General features: G+C 41.8%; 1 protein-coding gene across 5 annotated transcripts in view; it reads left to right on the top strand.

Annotated features, from left to right (window-relative positions):
- Nucleotides 1–20802, top strand: part of LOC139752973 (U3 small nucleolar RNA-associated protein 25 homolog) — a 132799-nt gene that overhangs the window by 42321 nt on the left and 69676 nt on the right. For all 5 annotated transcript variants that reach the window (XM_071669130.1, XM_071669129.1, XM_071669125.1 and 2 more), the window contains exons 4-5: nucleotides 12747–13438; nucleotides 17595–17805. In XM_071669130.1, the coding sequence (XP_071525231.1) occupies nucleotides 12747–13438; nucleotides 17595–17805 (903 nt within the window). The remainder of the gene's footprint in view (nucleotides 1–12746; nucleotides 13439–17594; nucleotides 17806–20802) is intronic.

Genomic DNA, 20802 nt, shown 5'->3' with positions numbered 1-20802 from the left:
GAAAGATTGACCAAGAGGATAATGTGTGGAGGTGGGGGGAAAGAGGAAAAGGGAGCCCAAATTGGGGGTGGAAAATGGAGTGAAAAAGATTTTGGTGATGGGGGCCTGAACATGAAGGAGGGTAAAAGGGAGGGAAAGGGAAATAGAGTAATTGGGCGATGTGGTATCCCGGGGGTTGGGTTGCTGTCAGTGGATTGATCGGGGCAGTGGCGTCGGGGGTAAACCGGGAAAGCTGTGGGGTTTTAAATTTGGTGTGTGGACGATTATATACATTGTAGGGGGTGGGGGGGCCCATTTCTTTCGTCTGTTTCCTTGCGCACCTCCAAACCGGGAGACAGCGACAAAAAAAAAAAAATTTTGAGTTTTTATAGGTATGTATATGAGTTTTGACGTGTAGTATATACATGTGTATGTAGGTGGGTTAGGCCATTCTTTTGTCTGTTTCTGTGTGCTATCTTGCTAAAGCGGGAGGACAGTGACAAAGTATAATAAATATAATAAGTAAATATAATAAGTAAATATATTGGTTCTCAGTGAATGTAGGTTTGCGGGAGGGGTGTGTGATGTCTCCATGGTTGTTTAATTTGTTTATGGATGGGGTTGTTAGGGAGGTGAATGCAAGAGTTTTGGAAAGAGGGGCAAGTATGAAGTCTGTTGGGGATGAGAGAGCTTGGGAAGTGAGTCAGTTGTTGTTCGCTGATGATACAGCGCTGGTGGCTGATTCATGTGAGAAACTGCAGAAGCTGGTGACTGAGTTTGGTAAAGTGTGTGAAAGAAGAAAGTTAAGAGTAATGTGAATAAGAGCAAGGTTATTAGGTACAGTAGGGTTGAGGGTCAAGTCAATTGGGAGGTGAGTTTGAATGGAGAAAAACTGGAGGAAGTAAAGTGTTTTAGATATTCTGGGAGTGGATCTGGCAGCGGATGGAACCATGGAAGCGGAAGTGGATCATAGGGTGGGGGAGGGGGCGAAAATTCTGGGAGCCTTGAAGAATGTGTGGAAGTCGAGAACATTATCTCGGAAAGCAAAAAAATGGGTATGTTGAAGGAATAGTGGTTCCAACAATGTTGTATGGTTGCGAGGCGTGGGCTATGGATAGAGTTGTGCGCAGGAGGGTGTGAGGTGGTTTGATGAGTAAAGTAAGTAAGGGTAAGAGAGATGTGTGAAAATAAAAAGAGCGTGGTTGAGAGAGCAGAAGAGGGTGTTTTGAAATGGTTTGGCACATGGAGAGAATGAGTGAGGAAAGATTGACCAAGAGGATACATGTGTGGAAGGTGGAGGGAACGAGGAGAAGTGGGAGATCAAATTGGAGTGGAAAGATGGAGTGAAAAAGATTTTGAGTGATCGGGGCCTGAACATGCAGGAGGGTGAAAGGAGGGCAAGGAATAGAGTGAATTGGATCGATGTGGTATACCGGGGTTGACGTGCTGTCAGTGGATTGAATCAGGGCATGTGAAGCGTCTGTGGTAAACCATGGAAAGTTCTGTGGGGCCTGGATGTGGAAAGGGAGTGTGGGTTTGGGCATTATTGCATGACAGCTAGAGACTGAGTGTAAACGAATGGGGCTTTGTTGTCTTTTCTAGCGCTACCTCGCACACATGAGGGGGGAGGGGGATGGTATTCCATGTGTGGCGAGGTGGCAATGGGAATGAATAAAGGCAGACAGTTTGAATTGTGTGCATGATTATATATGTATGTGTCTGTGTGTGTATATATGTGTGTACATTGAGATGTATAGGTATGTATACTGCGTGTGTGGACGTGTATGTATATACATGTGTATGGGGGTGGGTTGAGGGGTTGGGCCATTTCTTTCGTCTGTTTCCTTGCGCTGCCTCGCAAACGCGAGAGACAGCGACAAAGCAAAATAATGATAAAAAAAGATATATATATAATTTTGTATGTTCATACACATGTATGTATATACATGTGTATGGGGGTGGGTTGGGCCATTTCTTCTTCTGTTTCCTTGCGCTACCTCGCAAACGCGGGAGACAGCGCCAAGTAAAATAGATTTTTTTTTTCTTTTTTTTTTGTCTCCCGCGTTTGCGAGGAAACCAGATTTTCCCCCCCCTCCCCCACCCAAATAAACCCCACTTCCGTTCCAGGGTTTTTACCCCGCGGGCCCAGATCCACCCCCAGTTTTATCAAAACTTTTTAATTTCCCCTCCAGTTTTTCCCTCCATTCAAACTTACCCCCCCCAATTGACTTGACCCTAAACCCCCTACGTCCCCAAAATTAAACCTTGCCCCTTTAATTTCACATTTTAACTCTTAATTTTTCTTTTTTCCCCACCCCCAACCTTTACCAAATTTAAAGTCACCAGTTTCCCCGGGCGGGTTTTTCTCACATGAATCACCCCACCAGCGCTGTACCCTCAGCAAACCCAACAACTGCCCTAAACCCCCCCCAAGTTTCTCTAAACCCCCAAACAGATTTTCATATTTTTCCCCCCCTTTTTCCCAAAAAATTTCCTTTGCTTTCCCACCTCCCCCCCCAACCCCCCACCCCATAAACAAATTAAAAAACCCCCAGGGAGACACCCACACACCCCGGGCCCAAAAACCCCCTACATTCACTGAAAAAAACCAACCCATTTTTTCCCTCTTTTTCCTACACGTACACATCCCCTTACACCCCCTTCGAAAAAAACCCTTTTCCCAACGGCTTCTAAAAAAACCCTTTCCCTTCCCACCCCCCAAAAAAAATTTCTTAATACCTTCCACAAAAAGAAAATCTCTATCAACCCCAATCAAAATTCCTTCCCCCCCAGACCCCCAAAATTTGCAAATAAAAAAACCCCATTTCCCTTTTCAAGTATTTCCCCCACATACTTCTTCAAAGAAAAAACCCCCCTTAAACCCCCAAAAACATCCTCTCCATTTCCCTAAAACCCAAACCAACGGGCCCTTCTTCCCCAAAACTAAAATCCCTCTGTACACCCCCTTCCCCACCCCCCCCAATCAATAAAAAATTTAAATAAATTTAAAATATTTTTTTTTTTTTGTTTTTGCCCCGCTGTCCCCCCCGGGTTTTTTTCCCAAGGTAAACGGGGAAAAACAAGGGAAAGAAATGGCCCAACCCACCCCAACCCCATGTATATAAAATACAATCCACAAAACCCAAAAAAACATCCCCTAAAACACTCAAGGGTTACACATATGTAAAAACTCCCCCCAAAAGACCCATAAAATTAAAATACACATGCCCCCCCAATTCCCCCCGGGCCCCCTCCCTTTTAAATTCCCAATTCCCATTGCCACCTCGCCAAAAAAGGGAAAATAAAAAACCCCTTCCCCCCTAAATGTGGGGGGCGAGGAAAGCGTTTGGGAAAAAAGACAAAAAAGGGCCCCCCTTTCCCTTTTCACACCCCCAGCCCCCCCTAGCGTAAAGCAATAAGCCCGAAACCACAGTTTCCCTTTCCAAAACCGGGCCCCCCACACAACTTTCCCCAGGGTTTTTCCCCCAAAACCAACTTCACATGCCCTGATTAAAAACCCCAATTGCCCAGAAACCTCGACCCCGGTATACCACATCGACCCCAATTTTAAACTTTTCCCCTTCCCCGGGGCCCCTTTCCCCCCCTTTCCCTCCATTTTTAAAGGCCCTAAACACTAAAAATTTTTTTCCCATTCCACCCTTTTCCACCCCAATTTGGCCCCTTTCCCACTTCTCCTCGTTTCCCTCCCCCCCCAAACACAAAATATCCCCCTTGGGCCCCCAATTTTTCCCCTCACCCCATTCTCTCCATGTGCCCAAACCATTTAAAAACACCCTCTTCTCCCTCTCAAACGCTCTTTTTATTTCCAACATCTCTTTCCTAACTTTAAAATTTTCGACAAACCCCTCACACCACATATTGTCCTCAAAACTCTTTTCCGCACATCCACCCCCGCCCAACTCTATCCATACCCCACCCTCCAACCATAAACATTGTTGGAACCACTATTCCTTCAAACAAAACCCATTTTTGCTTTGAGATAATGTTTTCGATTTCCCCAACATTTTTTCAAGGCTCCCGGATTTTCCCCCCCACCCCCACCCCTAAATCACTTCCGTTTCCCAGGGTTCCATCCCTGCCAGACCCCACCCCAATATCAAAAACACTTTACTTCCCCCAGTTTTTCCCCCATTCAAATTACCCCCCCAATTGCTTCCCCCCCCAACCTACTGTACCTAAAAACCTTTGCCTTATTAAATTTACTTTAAACTTTCTTCTTTCACACACTTTACCAAACTCAGTCACCACTTCTGCGTTTCTCACGAATCAGCCCACGCTGTACATAAACGAACAACAACTGACTCACTTTCCCAAGCTCTTCTCCCCAACAGACTCATACTTCCCCTTTTTTTTCCCAAAAAAACTCTTGCATTCACCTCCTAAAAACCCCACCAAAAAAAAATTAAACAACCATGGAGAAATCCACCCCCGCCCGCAAACCACATTCACTGAGAACCAATCACTTTCCCTTTTTCCCACACGCACATCCCTTTTTACATCCCGTAAAATTTTTTTAATGCTTCTAAAACTTGCCTCCCCCCCAAAATATATTCTTAGTACCTTCCACAGAGCATCTTATAAACTCTATCATATGCCTTCCCCCAGTTTTATAAATGCTAATACAAATCCATTTCTTTTCTAAGTATTTCTCACAACATTTCTTCAAAGCAAACCCCTGATCCACATCCTTACCACTTCTAAAAACCCACTGCTTTCCCCAATTGATGCTCTGTCTCCTTCCCCCTCTCAAAACTACCCTCCCTTATAAAACCAGGAATATCAACAAAATTTTTTTTTTTTTTTTTTTTCAAACTTTTTCGCCATTTCCCGCATTACCAAAAACTTAAAAAAACAAGGACTCCCCCCTTTTTTTAATTTTCCCCCTCACCGGGGCCCCCTCTTTCCCCTTCTTTTGTTTACCAAATCATTTTTCCCACCCTCTCACTTTTTCACCCACCCTCGCCAAAAAACCCTATTCGCCCTCTAACATCAACCATTCAACAAACCTTCAAAATACCATCCATCCTTTTTTTACTCACCACTAATTGTTATCACCTCCCCATTAGCCCCCCTTTACTGAAGTTCCCATTTGCTCCCTTGTCTAAGCACTTTTTTACCTCCTTCCCGAACATCTTTTTATTTTTTTTGCTTTGTCGCTTCTCCCCCCGTTTTTCGAGGAAGCAAAAGGAAACAGCAAAGAAAAAGGCCCAACCCACCCCCATACCCATTTACAAAAACGTCCAACCACCAAAATAACATACCTTACTCTCAATGTACACAATATAACACACACAGACAAACATTCACATTAAAATGACTAATTCAACTGTCTGCCCCTTTTTTTATTCCCTTTGCCACCTCGCCAACATGGAATAACATCCCCCTCCCCCCTCATGTTGCGAGGTAGCCTAGGAAAAGAAACAAAGGCCCCTTCGTTCAACTCATCTCTAGCGTCAGAATAATGCCCCCAAACCACATCCAGGCCCCACAAAACTTTCCATGGGTTTTCCCCCGCGCTTTTAAATGCCTGATTCAATCCTTACAGCACCCACCCCGGTATACCAAAATTTATCCAATTCCTCTATTCCTTTCCCCCCTTTCACCCCTGCATGTTTTAGGCCCGACCCCCAAAATCTTTTTTTTATTCCATCTTTCCACCTCCCAAATTTTGGGCTCCCCTTTTTCGTTCCCTCCACCTCCCACACATATACCTCTTGGCAATCTTTCTCATCATTCTCTCCCATGGCCCAAACCATTTCAAAACACCCTCTTCTGCCCTAACCAACTCTTTTTATTTTCCACCCTCTCCTTACCCAAAAATTTTAATCAATCAACCACCTCACACCACAATTTTCCTCAAACATCTCTTTCCAGCAATCCACCCTCCGGCACAAATCTATCCATAGCCCACCCTCGCAACCCTCAACATTGTTGGAACCACTATTCCTTCAAACATACCATTTTTGCTTTCGAGATTTTCTCGACTTCCACACTTTCAAGGCCCCAGGATTTTCGCCCCCCCCCCCACCCTATGATTCACTTCCCCTTCCAGGTTCCATCCGCTGCCAGATCCACTCCCAGATATCTAAAACACTTTACTTCCTCCAGTTTTTCTCCATTCAAACTTACCTCCCAATTGACTTGACCCTCAACCCTACTGTACCTAATAACCTTGCTCTTATTCACATTTACTCTTAACTTTCTTCTTTCACACACTTTACCAAACTCAGTCACCAGCTTCTGCAGTTTCTCACATGAATCAGCACCAGCGCTGTATCATCAGCGAACAACAACTGACTCACTTCCCAAGCTCTCTCATCCCCAACAGACTTCATACTTGCCCCTCTTTCCAAAACTCTTGCATTCACCTCCTTAACAACCCCATCCATAAAAAAATTAAACAACCATGGAGACATCACACACCCCTGCCGCAAACCTACATTCACTGAGAACCAATCACTTTCCTCTCTTCCTACACGTACACATGCCTTACATCCTCGATAAAAACTTTTCACTTCTAACAACTTGCCTCCCACACCATATATTCTTAGTACCTTCCACAGAGCATCTCTATCAACTCTGTCATATGCCTTCTCCAGATTTATAAATGCTAAATACAAATCCATTTACTTTTCTAAGTATTTCTCACAAGCATTCTTCAAAGCAAACACCTGATCCATGCATCCTCTACCACTTCTGAAACCACACTGCTCTTCCCCAATCTGATGCTCTGTACATGCCTTCACCCTCTCAATCAATACCCTCCCTTATAATTTACCAGGAATACTCAACAAAATTTTTTTTTTTTTTGCTTTGTCGCTGTCTCCCGCGTTAGCGAGGTAATGCGAGGAAACAGACGAAAGAATGGCCCAACCCACCCACATACACATGTATATACATACACAAACATATACATATATACACATGCACACAATTCACCCTGTCTGCCTTTATTCATTCCCATTGCCACCTCGCCACACATGGAATAACATCCCCCTCCCCCCTCATGATTGCGAGGTAGCGCTAGGAAAAGACAACAAAGGCCCCATTCGTTCACACTCAGTCTCTAGCTGTCATGCAATAATGCCCGAAACCACAGCTCCCTTTCCACATCCAGGCCCCACACAACTTTCCATGGTTTACCCAGACACTTCAATCCATTGACAGCACCTCGACCCCGGTATACCACATCGATCCAATTCACTATTCCTTGCCCGCCTTTCACCCTCCTGCATGTTCAGGCCCTGATCACACAAAATCTTTTTCACTCCATCTTTCCACCTCCAATTTGGTCTCCCACTTCTCCTCGTTCCCTCCACCTCCGACACATATATCCTCTTGGTCAATCTTTCCTCACTCATTCTCTCCATGTGACCAAACCATTTCAAAACACCCTCTTCTGCTCTCTCAACCACGCTCTTTTTATTTCCACACATCTCTCTTACCCTAACATTACTTACTCGATCAAACCACCTCACACCACATATTGTCCTCAAACATCTCATTTCCAGCACATCCACCCTCCTGTGCACAACTCTATCCATAGCCCACGCTCGCAACCATACAACATTGTTGGAACCACTATTCCTTCAACATACCCATTTTTGCTTTCCGAGATAATGTTCTCGACTTCCACACATTCTTCAAGGCTCCCAGGATTTTCGCCCCCTCCCCCACCCTATGATTCACTTCCGCTTCCATGGTTCACCATCCGCTGCCAGATCCACTCCCAGATATCTAAAACACTTTACTTCCTCCAGTTTTTCTCCATTCAAACTTACCTCCCAATTGACTTGACCCTCAACCCTACTGTACCTAATAACCTTGCTCTTATTCACATTTACTCTTAACTTTCTTCTTTCACACACTTTACCAAACTCAGTCACCAGCTTCTGCAGTTTCTCACATGAATCAGCACCAGCGCTGTATCATCAGCGAACAACAACTGACTCACTTCCCAAGCTCTCTCATCCCCAACAGACTTCATACTTGCCCCTCTTTCCAAAACTCTTGCATTCACCTCCCTAACAACCCCATCCATAAACAAATTAAACAACCATGGAGACATCACACACCCCTGCCGCAAACCTACATTCACTGAGAACCAATCACTTTCCTCTCTTCCTACACGTACACATGCCTTACATCCTCGATAAAAACTTTTCACTGCTTCTAACAACTTGCCTCCCACACCATATATTCTTAGTACCTTCCACAGAGCATCTCTATCAACTCTATCATATGCCTTCTCCAGATTTATAAATGCTAAATACAAATCCATTTACTTTTCTAAGTATTTCTCACAAGCATTCTTCAAAGCAAACACCTGATCCATGCATCCTCTACCACTTCTGAAACCACACTGCTCTTCCCCAATCTGATGCTCTGTACATGCCTTCACCCTCTCAATCAATATACAATAAATGAATATATATTTTTTTTTTTTTGCTTTGTCGCTGTCTCCCGCGTTAGCGAGGTAATGCGAGGAAACAGACGAAAGAATGGCCCAACCCACCCACATACACATGTATATACATACAAGTCCACATACACACATATACATACCTATACATTTCAATGTATACATATATATATATATATATACATACACAAACATATACATATATACACATGTGCAAAATTCACATTTGCTGCCTTTATTCATTCCCGTCGCCACCCCGCCACACATGAAATGACAACCCCCCCCCCCATATGTGTGCAAGGTAGCGCTAGGAAAAGACAACAAAGGCCACATTCGTTCACACTAAGTGTCTACCTGTCATGTATAATGCACCGAAACCACAGCTCCCTTTCCACAACCAGGCCCCACAAAACTTTCCATGGTTTACCCCAGACACCTCACATGCCCTGGTTCAATCCATTGACAGCACGTTGACCTCAGTATACCACATTGTTCCAATTCACTCTATTCCTTGCACGCCTTTCACCCTCCTGTATGTTCAGGCCCCGATCACTCAAAATCTTTTTCACACCATCTTTCCACCTTCGATTTGGTCTCCCACTTCTCGTTCCCTCCACCTCTGACACATATATCCTCTTTGTCAATTTTTCTGTACTCATTCCCTCCATGTGACCAAAACATTTCAAAACACCCTTTTCTGTTCTCTCAACCACATTGTTTTTATTACCACACATCTCTTTGTCAATCTTTCCTCACTCATTCTCTCCATGTGACCAAACCATTTCAAAACACCCTCTTCTGCTCTCTCAACCACAATCTTTTTATTACCACATATCTCTCTTACCCTTTCATTACTTACTTGATCAAACCACCTTACACCACATATTGTCTTCAAGCATCTCATTTCCAGCACATCCACCCTCCTCTGCACTACTCTATCTATAGCCCACGTCTTGCAACCATATATCATTGTTGGAACCACTATTCCTTCAACCATACCCATTTTTGCTTTCCAAGATAACGTGGAGGCGAAGGTGAAGATTTGTAGTGGTTTTCAGAAAAGAAGAGAGAATGTAGCGGTGAAGAGAGTGGTGAGAGTAAGTGAGCTTGGGAAGGAGACTTGTGTGAGGAAGTGCCAGAATGGAAAAAGGTGAGAGCAAAGGACGTAAGGGGAGCGGGGGAGGAATGGGATGTATTTAGGGAAGCACTGGTGGCTTGTGCAAAAGATGCTTGTGGCATGAGAAGCGTGGTAGGTGGGCAGATTAGAAAGGGTAGTGAGTGGTGGGATGAAGAAGTAAGATTATTAGTGAAAGAGAAGGGAGAGGCATCTGGATGATTTTTCGAGGGAAATAGTGCAAATGACTGGGAGATGTATAAAAGAAAGTGGCAGGAGGTCTAAAGAAAAGTGCAAGAGGTGAAAAAGAGGGCAAATGAGAGTTGGGGTGAGAGAATATCATTAAATTATAGGGAAAACAAAAAAATGTTTTGGAAGGAGGTAAATAAAGTGCATAAGACAAGAGAACAAATGGGAACATCAGTGAAGGGGGCTGATGGGAAGGTAATAAGTAGTGGTGATGTGAGAAGGAGATGGAGTGAGTATTTTGAAGATCTGTTGAATGAGTTAGATGATAATGAGTGGCAGATATAGGGTGTCTTGGTCAAGGTGGTGTGTGAAGTGAGAGGGTTAGGGAGAATGATTTAGTAAACAGAGAAGAGGTAGTGAAAGCTTTGCAGAAGATGAAAGCCAGCAAGGCAGTGGGTTTGGATGGTATTGCAGTGGAATTTATTACAAAAGAGGGTGACTGTGTTGTTGACTGGTTGGTGAGGATATTCAATGTATGTATGGCTCATGGTGAAGTACCTGAGGATTTGCGTAATGCATGCATGGCCCCATTGTACAAAGGCAAACGGGTTAAATGTGAGTGTTTAAATTACAGAGGTATAAGTTTGTTGAGTATTCCTGGGAAATTATATGGGAGGGTATTGATTGAGAGGGTGAAGGCATGCACAGAGCATCAGATTGGGGAAGAGCAGTGTGGTTTCCGAAGTGGTTAGAGGATGTGTGGATCAGATGTTTGCTTTGAAGAATGTAAAACAAATGGATTTGTGTGTAGCATTTGTGGATCTGGAGAAGGCATATGATAGAGTTGATAGAGATGCTCTGTGGAAGGTATTAAGAGTATATGGTGTGGGAGGCAAGTTGCTAGAAGCAGTGAAAAGGTTTTATTGAGCATGTGTACGAGTAGAAAGAGAGGAAAGTGATTGGTTCCCAATTTTGCAGCAGGGGTGCATGATGTCTCCCTGGTTTTTTAATTTGTTTATGAATGAGGTTGTTCGGGAGGTAAATACAAGAGTTTTGGAAAGAGGGGCAAGTATGCAGTCTGTTTTGGATGAGAGGGCTTGGGAAGTGAGGCAGTTGTTGTTTGCTGATGATACAGCACTGGTGGCTGATTCGTGTGAGAAACTGCAGAAGCTGGTGACTGAGTTTGGTAAAGTGCATGAAAGAAGAAAGCTGAGAGTAAATGTGAATAAGAGCAAGGTTATTAGGTACAGTAGGGTTGAGGGACAAGTCAATTGGGAGGTAAGTTTGAATGGAGAAAAACTGGAGGAAGTGAAGTGTTTTATATATCTGGGAGTGGATTTAACAGTGGATAGAACCATGGAAGCAGAAGTTAGTCATAGGGGAGGGAAGGGGGCGAAGGTTCTGGGAACATTGAAGAATGTGTGGAAGTCAAGAACATTATCTCAGAAAGCAAAAATGGTTATGTTTGAAGAAATAGTGGTTCCAACAATGTTATATGGTTGCGATGCATGGGCTATAGATAGGGTTGTGTGGAGGAGGGTGGATGTGTTGGAAATGAGATATTTGAGGACAATATGTGGTGTGAGGTGGTTTGATCGAGTAAGTAATGAAAGGGTAAGAGAGATGTTTGGTACTAAAAAGAGTGTTGTTGAGAGAGCATAAGAGGGTGTATTGTAATGGTTTGGTCACATGGAGAGAATGAGTGATGAAAGATTGACAAAGGATATATGTCTCACAGGTGGAGGGAACGAGAAGTGGGAGACCAAATTGGAGATGGAAGGATGGAGTGATAAAGATTTTGAGCGATCGGGGCCTGAACCTGTAGGATGCTGAAAGGCTTGCAAGGAATAGAGTGAATTGGAATGATGTGGTATACGGTGTCGACGTGCTGTCAGTGGATTGAACCAGGGCATGTTTAGTGTCTGGGGTAAACCATGGAAAGTGTTGTGGGGCCTAGATGTGGAAAGGAAGCTGTGGTTTCGGTGCATTACACATGACAGCTAGAGACTGAGTGTGAATGAATGTAGCCTTTTGTTGTCTTTTTCTTGTGCTACATTGTGCGCGTGTGGGGGGAGGAGGGTGCAATTTCATGTGTGGCGGGGTGGCGACGGGAATGGCTGAGGGCAGCAAGTATGAATATGATGTACATGTGTTTATATGTATTTGTTTGTGTATGTATATGTATGTATATATTGATATTTTCTTTTTTTTTCTTTTATACTATTCGCCATTTCCCGCATTAGCGAGGTAGTGTTAAGAACAGAGGACTGGGCCTTTGAGAGAATATCCTTACGTGGCCCCCTTTTCTGTTCCTTCTTTTGGAAAATTAAAAAAGAATGAGAGGGGAGGATTTCCAGCCCCCCGCTCCCTTCCCTTTTAGTCGCCTTCTACGACACACAGGGAATACGTGGGAAGTATTCTTTCTCCCCTATCCCCAGGATAAAAATATTGATATGTATAGGTATATATATGCATCCTCCTGCAAGGGGGCCGGGTAAATGGATGAGGAGATTCAATCCAATTAAGTGCATGGTAATGAGGAAGCACAAAGAACTAATAAAGAAGGTCCAAAGGAGAGCAACAAATATAGCTCCAGAATTAAGACAGCTGAGTTACAGGGAAGGACTAAAGGCCTTGAAGTGGGCAAAATAAGGCATAAGAGTTGTCTTGGTCTTAACCTTTATGTTTTTAAATCAGATCTTTGACACAAACAGTGAACATCTCTTCAAAAGATGTAAAGACAGAAGAACCAGAGGCCATAGCATGAAATTAGGAAACTTGTTGGAGAAGATGTAAAGAAGGACTTTTATAGTGTGAGAGTTGTGGATGAATGGAATATACATAGTTGAGAATATGATGTGGATGGTATACAAAACTATAAAATCACATGATAGAGAAAATTTAAGAGATAGGGCCTCATGAATGTAGAATTCCCTTCCTGTACACAGTTTTGTAAAGTATCAGATTACATATTGAACATAATTATTTAAGCCTGTTAATCATAAGCTTTTCATTAAACAGGTTGTTAGTGACAGTACTGAAGTGGAAGAAGAGGAAGAGGACTCAATGGAAAGCCAGGAAGACCCATTCATAAAGCATTTTGAAAGAAATCTTAGTGAAACTGCTGCAGGGCAAATCAGGGATATCAGAAGTTGGACAGCATCTTTCCAAAATTGGTGTACATTGGGGAGAATTAAAGTAGAATTTCCAAATGTTGAAATGAAAGCTCAGGAACTTTCATTACTTGGAGATAAAAAGGAACTTTCATTACTTGGAGATAAAAAAGAGGAAACCTCTTCACCTAACTTTGCAGCCATTCCAAAACCTCCTGATTTAACTAACTACAATATAGAGGACTATTACATTAAGAAGGAATTTTGTGAGAGAATATCAGCTACTAATCAGTGTTATAGTTCTAAATGCCCAACAAATCTAACAGATTTACAAAAGGAACTATTTTGTATTTTATCTAATTATTCAGATCTTTATTTTCCTGAGGCTACTTATGAACACTGGGAAGAGGTAAGGACAGTTTATGCAGTCCATGCTATTAATCATATCCTGAAAACTAAGAAGAAAGTAAAAAATCACACTACCAAAATCATCAAGGCAAAATTAGAGAAGAGGTATGAGGACTCTGATAGATATCGTGATCAAGGGTATGCAAAGCCGAAGATTCTTATTCTCCTTCCTTTCAAACATTCTGCATACAGGTATTTTTCCTCAATGAAAAGAAACCTTTTGTAGATATTTTAATCTATTTTTGTGTAATATACTGGATATTTTTGAGTTTTTAATTTGCCAGAACAAGCCTTTACAATTAAGTGTCTCATGAGATATGGTGTCCTTTTTTTCTCTTCTTTTTGCATGGATTTAATTTTCTGTGTATTATCGTTGGTCCAATCTTGATGGAGTCTTTAAGTTGCATACAACCTCTGCAGCATATGTATCCTTAACCTTTGATTAGTCTGTTAAGATGAAACATGGATTTCCAAACTTATTAAGGCACTCTTTATTTTTTCAGTGTGTAGAGTAAATTGATTCATCTGCTAAGACCAGAATCTTCATTCATACCTTTTTTATACACAGTATGTTTTCTTTTCAGTCATTCCTGTAAACTCTTCATCTGGAATATATGCCCTAATCAGTTTTATCTACTGTCCATATCTTCTGTGGTTTGCCTCTTCCTTAAACCTTCTACTGTAGTACAGTATGTCTTCTTGATTAGTCAGTTGTCTGCCATTCATTTCACATAGTCTTACCATTCATGTGCCTTGATAATGAGTTATTCCCATAACTGCCTCATATCTTTGTTCCCTCCTCCTCCCACCTTTTTCATTTATGGATCTGGAGAAGGCATATGATAGAGTTGATAGAGATGCTCTGTGGAAGGTATTAAGAATATATGGTGTGGGAGGCAAGTTGTTAGAAGCAGTGAAAAGTTTTTATCGAGGATGTAAGGCATGTGTATGTGTAGGAAGAGAGGAAAGTGATTGGTTCTCAGTGAATGTAGGTTTGTGGCAGGGGTGTGTGATGTCTCCATGGTTGTTTAATTTGTTTATGGATGGGGTTGTTAGGGAGGTGAATGCAAGAGTTTTGGAAAGAGGGGCAAGTATGAAGTCTGTTGTGGATGAGAGAGCTTGGGAAGTGAGTCAGTTGTTGTTCGCTGATGATACAGCGCTGGTGGCTGATTCATGTGAGAAACTGCAGAAGCTGGTGACTGAGTTTGGTAAAGTGTGTGAAAGAAGAAAGTTAAGAGTAAATGTGAATAAGAGCAAGGTTATTAGGTACAGTAGGGTTGAAGGTCAAGTCAATTGGGAGGTAAGTTTGAATGGAGAAAAACTGGAGGAAGTAAAGTGTTTTAGATATCTAGGAGTGGATCTGGCAGCGGATGGAACCATGGAAGCGGAAGTGGATCATAGGGTGGGGGAGGGGACGAAAATCCTGGGAGCCTTGAAGAATGTGTGGAAGTCGAGAACATTATCTCGGAAAGCAAAAATTGGTATGTTTGAAGGAATGGTGGTTCCAACAATTTTGTATGGTTGCGAGGCGTGGGCTATGGATAGAGTTGTGCGCAGGAGGGTGGATGTGCTGGAAATGAGATGTTTGAGGACAATGTGTGGTGTGAGGTGGTTTGATCGAGTAAGTAACGTAAGGGTAAGAGAGATGTGTGGAAATAAAAAGAGCGTGGTTGAGAGAGCAGAAGAGGGTGTTTTGAAATGGTTTGGGCACATTGAGAGAATGAGTGAGGAAAGATTGACCAAGAGGATATATGTGTCGGAGGTGGAGGGAACCAGAAGTGGGAGACCAAATTGGAGGTGGAAAGATGGAGTGAAAAAGATTTTGTGTGATCGGGGCCTGAACATGCAGGAGGGTGAAAGGAGGGCAAGGAATAGAGTGAATTGGATCGATGTGGTATACCGGGGTTGATGTGCTGTCAGTGGATTGAATCAGGGCATGTGAAGCATCTGGGGTAAACCATGGAAAGCTGTGTAGGTATGTATATTTGCGTGTGTGGACGTGTATGTATATACATGTGTATGGGGGTGGGTTGGGCCATTTCTTTCGTCTGTTTCCTTGCGCTACCTCGCAAACGCGGGAGACAGCAAAAAAAAAAAAAAAAAAAAAAAAAAAAAAAAAAAAACTTACACCTCTACCTTTTACAATTCTTTTAAGGGACCCAGTCACTCTTCCACCCTGTTGTGTTCTCTCCCTTATCCCTCATTCCATATCACCAAACTTACCCATGGTAGCTACTAAGTACCAAAATTCTGTCTCCTCTTCCAGTGTGTCTTCCCCCATACCTATAACAGCTTAGTACACTTTCTTCTTTCACTTTATAGTGTTTTGCAAAGTCTATACTTTTCCTTTGTTTCTTTCCAAACACCATTACTTTACCTTCAGTTGCTTATGCTTACACACATCATAAAACACTTACAACCTTCTGATGCTCCTCCTCACTGTCATTAAAAAACAATATCCTTCAAAGACAAGCTTGTCACTGGCCACCATACCTCACCATGTCACTTCATCTCTACACCCCCTTTCTATAGTTTTGCTTTCACCTCTCTTATCACTCCATTGCATATGTTAGAATGCCAAGGTGACGTCACACAGCCCTGCCTCACACCCACATGTATACTGAAACTTTTGCTCAACTCTCCGTCCACTCTTATACAACATTTGTTACTGTGTAGAAGTCTTTCACACTATCCAACAGTTGACCCCCCTATTTCATGTATCCTTAACACCTCTTGTAAAGCATTCAACTTGACTCTGTCATATGCTTTCTGCTGATCCATGAAAGCTGCATACAACTTTTTACCTTTGCTTGATACTTTTCCGTAGTCATTTTCACCCAAAAAAATCTGATCCACACATCCCATAACTCCTAAAACCTTCTTGCTCCTCTTTTATTCTGCATCCAATCACTTCCATTATTCTCAGTCAACACTTGCATATGCTTTTTTTTTGTTTACTTAATAGACATATTCCCTTATAATTGCTACATACATCCTTAGCACCTTCTCCTTTGATTAAAGGAACAATAATAGCTTTTTCCCAATGTTCAAGCACACCCCTTTGTTTCCATGCTAAATTGCATATCAAATGCATCCACTCTGTCACACTTTCTCCTCCATACTTTAGCCTTTCAATCATAATCCCATCCGCGTTATTGCCCTTTTTGCCTCCCTTCTTACTGTAGCCCTATGCACTTGCATCTTTTTCCTTCCATCCTCCACACCCATGCATATAACAACTGCTGTTGCACCTTCTCCTACATTCATGAGTTCTTCAAAATACTCTTTTCCATCTTCCTTTCACTTCCTCTATTTGATTCAGCAACTCCCCTGCTTACTTTTCACATTAACATTTCCACAATTACATCTGCATCTTTCCTTTTTCACTTCCTTCCAGACCTCTTTCATACATTTGATTTTTTTCACAGATTTAAGTACAGTAAACCCTTAATTTGATGGACTCTGATATAATGGATTTTGGATTTAACGGACTGGGCAAGTGATAAGACATTAGTTAATGATAATTAAAAGAGATTCAAAAATCTCAAACGTTGCACCATGTTCATTTCATATCACACTTGTTTTTGGTAGTGTGGGGTATACTTGCTTTGTTTCAACCACAGTTTGCCTCAAGCCATGGTGCTGTCAGGATGCTTACAGAGAATTATGACTTTATTTATGAAATAATTTTGCAATCCTTACAATTCAAAATGGCATCAAGTGATACAGGGGTTAAAAGAAAGCATGTAAATAGTATTTTGTATATTGTATAAAAAATGGCTCATAGGTTACATTCGATTTAACGGACTTTCAGCATTAATGGACACCCCTCCCTCTATTGTCCATTAAATCAAGGGTTTACTGTATTCTTTGAAATTTGATCTATACTGTATACTGCAGGTGATATAGTTGAATATCTTTTTAAGATGTAGAACTAATCTTGGCATCATGCACAAGGCTTGGTTTTTTGTAAATGGCATGTAGCCCCATAAGCACTAGTGTATTTGGGATTCTAACATGAATCTAGTAGTTTGTTATATATTTTCGGTTCTGCAGCTGTGTAGAACCTTTTTAAACATTAAGAACTGAATGTTTGTAGATGCACATTCATTCTTGCAGTGCTTTGGTATGCAAGGCCCTCTTTTTATTTTATTGGCTTTGATAGATTCATAATCTTTAATTTTTTATTCATGATCACTTCGCCACGTTAGCGAGGTAGTGCTGGGAACAGACAAAGAATGGACGCATACATTCACATCAATTTTTTAGCACTAAAACCACAGCTTCCTATCCACAACTGACCCCACAGACCTTTCTGTGGTCTTATAGTACCATATTTCTTTTACAGACTGGTGGAAACAATTATAAAACTCCTGTTTGAGGGTAAGAATATCACAGTTCAGAATCTAAGTCGTTTCCGTGAAGACTTTGGCCCAGGAGAGGAAGGACAAGATGTTTTTAGGATGCAAAGTAAAGCAGAAGATTTCCAAGAAATATTTAAGGGTAATATCACTGAGGACTTCAAGATTGGTTTGAAACTCACAAAATGCTCACTCAAGGTAAGAGTATTTTCCGTAAAGTTGAAGATTTTTAGGCAATAATTCTATAGCTATCCAAGAAGTTTGTTTTAGTTTATGTAGTTATTATTGGAAACTTTCAGTATCTAGATTTTTGAAACCAGCATAAGTCAGTAGGTGGCATATTTCTCTCCAGGGTCAGTTTGTATAATGAGGCATGAGAGATTTCTTGGATCTACTAGGGTTAGAATTCTCTTAACCCCACCTCACTGGATAGGCTAATGCCTGTCACCCCACAGTAAATACCAGATAGGTAGTCAGCAGTGTGGTTTGGCATAGGTCTGTGCTCTTTCCATTTAATAATCTCCATTCAGTGGTGATGTATTAACCCTTTCTTCCCTTTGACCCTTTTTGTTTATTGTATTGTCTTGTCTGTATTTTTCTCTTGTAGAGTCTTTCAGTGTATTGACCCCTTAAAGGGGGAATACACAGAGGTTGGTACTAAAAGGGTGCTGTTTCAAAGCAACAGTGCACTTTACTTTGACTTCCAGTGTTTCAACTTGTTTCATTTTGGAATTGCAACATTTAAGAATTAGGGCATGTTGTGTAGAGTTGTGACACGTATGCTTTGACTTGGAACAAATTTGAAAAAGTTTCTTTACCTTCATATGTTGATGTTGAAAAGAATCTACTTTTTTGATAGTAGAATCTGTCTTTGTTTATAAAGGTATTTATGTTCTGATGTTGCATATTTTAACTTTTTAAAGATCGGTGACTTGCAAAAAGTTAATAACAATAGACAAAAAACAGTCTTCATTTTTTTCCGTTTACAGTTTGAAAGAAATATATATGTGTGTAGGGTGTAGAAAAAAGCTCACAAACATACCTTATGTGGCTGTGGTACAATTCTGGTTGGTGGAGATATGTAGGAAGAGGGTTTTGGTGGGTTTGCATCACTGAGATTACCTTCTCCCCATTTTAGAATGAAAGGAATTCATGTAAAAGCAAAAGCAATGTGCAAAAAGTGAGCTAATATCTTCTGTCTGTGGTATATTATGATGAAGCTAACACTTAGATCCCCCTGTGAGTAGTGGAATATAGTTTTTGGGAGGTGTTGTCATTTCATGTTCCTGTTTCTCATAATAAGATGAAAGAAATACATGTGAAAGTATAGGATATCTACAAAAATAAAAGTTAGCTAACATATTTTGTATTTCTATGATTATTTATTTATTTATTTCATTTTACTTTTTTGCTGTCTCCCGTGTTAGCGAGGTATTGCAAGGAAACAGACGAAAGAATGGCCCAACCCACCCACATACACATGTATATACGTACACGTCCACACACGCAAATATACATACCTATACATCTCAATGTATACATATATATACACACAGACGTATACATATATACACATGTACATAATTCATAGTGTCTGCCTTTATTCATTCCCATCGCCACCCCACCACACATGAAATAATAACCCCCTCCCCCCTCATGTGCGCGAGGTAGCGCTAAGAAAAGACAACAAAGGCCCCATTCATTCACACTCAGTCTCTAGCTGTCATGTAATAATGCACCGAAACCACAGCTCCCTTTCTACATCCAGGCCCCACAGGACTTTCCATGGTTTACCCCAGACGCTTCTCATACCCTGGTTCAATGCATTGACAGCATGTCAACCCTGGTATACCACATTGTTCCAATTCACTCTATTCCTTTCACGCCTTTCACCCTCCTGGATGTTCAGGCTCCGATCACTCAAAATCTTTGTCACTCCATCTTTCCACCTCCAATTTGGTCTCCCACTTCTCGTTCCCTCCACCTCTGACACATATATCCTCTTGGTCAATCTTTCCTCACTCATTCTCTCCATGTTACCAAACCATTTCAAAACACCCTCTTCTGCTCTCTCAACCACACTCTTTTTATTACCACACATCTCTCTTACCCTATTATTACTTACTCGATCAAACCACCTCATACCACATATTGTCCTCAGACATCTCATTTCCAGCACATCCACCCTCCTCCGCACACCTCTATCTATAGCCCACGCCTTGCAACCATATAACATTGTTGGAACCACTCTTCCTTCAAACATACCCATTTTTGCTTTCCGAGATAATGTTCTCGACTTCCACACATTCTTCAACGCTCCCAGAACTTTCGCTGCCTCCCCTACCCTATGATTCACTTCCACTTCCATGGTTCCATCTGCTGCCAAATCCACTCCCGGATATCTGAAACACTTCACTTCCTCCAGGTTTTCTCCATTCAAACTTACCTCCCAATTGACTTGTCCCTCAACCCTACTGTACCTAATAACCTTGCTCTTATTCACATTTGCTCCAGTGTAATTGTATTTATAAGAGGATAACAGTCCCTCTTAGATTTTAGGAATCTAGAATATGATATTGCACTTCTATCAGATGACACAGAATGTTAGAATAAAGAAATTGGAAAATGTATGTTGGAGATAGGAAGAAAAGTATAGTAAAATATAGGTTTGCGGCAGGGGTGTGTGATGTCTCCATGGTTGTTTAATTTGTTTATGGATGGGGTTGTTAGGGAGGTAAATGCAAGAGTCCTGGAAAGAGGGGCAAGTATGAAGTCTGTTGGGGATGAGAGAGCTTGGGAAGTGAGTCAGTTGTTGTTCGCTGATGATACAGCGCTGGTGGCTGATTCATGTGAGAAACTGCAGAAGCTGGTGACTGAGTTTGGTAAAGTGTGTGGAAGAAGAAAGTTAAGAGTAAATGTGAATAAGAGCAAGGTTATTAGGTACAGTAGGGTTGAGGGTCAAGTCAATTGGGAGGTGAGTTTGAATGGAGAAAAACTGGAGGAAGTGAAGTGTTTTAGATATCTGGGAGTGGATCTGTCAGCGGATGGAACCATGGAAGCGGAAGTGGATCATAGGGTGGGGGAGGGGGCGAAAATTTTGGGAGCCTTGAAAAATGTGTGGAAGTCGAGAACATTATCTCGGAAAGCAAAAATGGGTATGTTTGAAGGAATAGTGGTTCCAACAATGCTGTATGG

The sequence above is a fragment of the Panulirus ornatus genome, chromosome 13, assembly GCF_036320965.1.
Source record: "Panulirus ornatus isolate Po-2019 chromosome 13, ASM3632096v1, whole genome shotgun sequence".
NCBI classification, from domain to species: Eukaryota; Metazoa; Arthropoda; class Malacostraca; order Decapoda; family Palinuridae; genus Panulirus; species Panulirus ornatus.
This window is presented reverse-complemented; position numbering and strand designations above follow the sequence as displayed.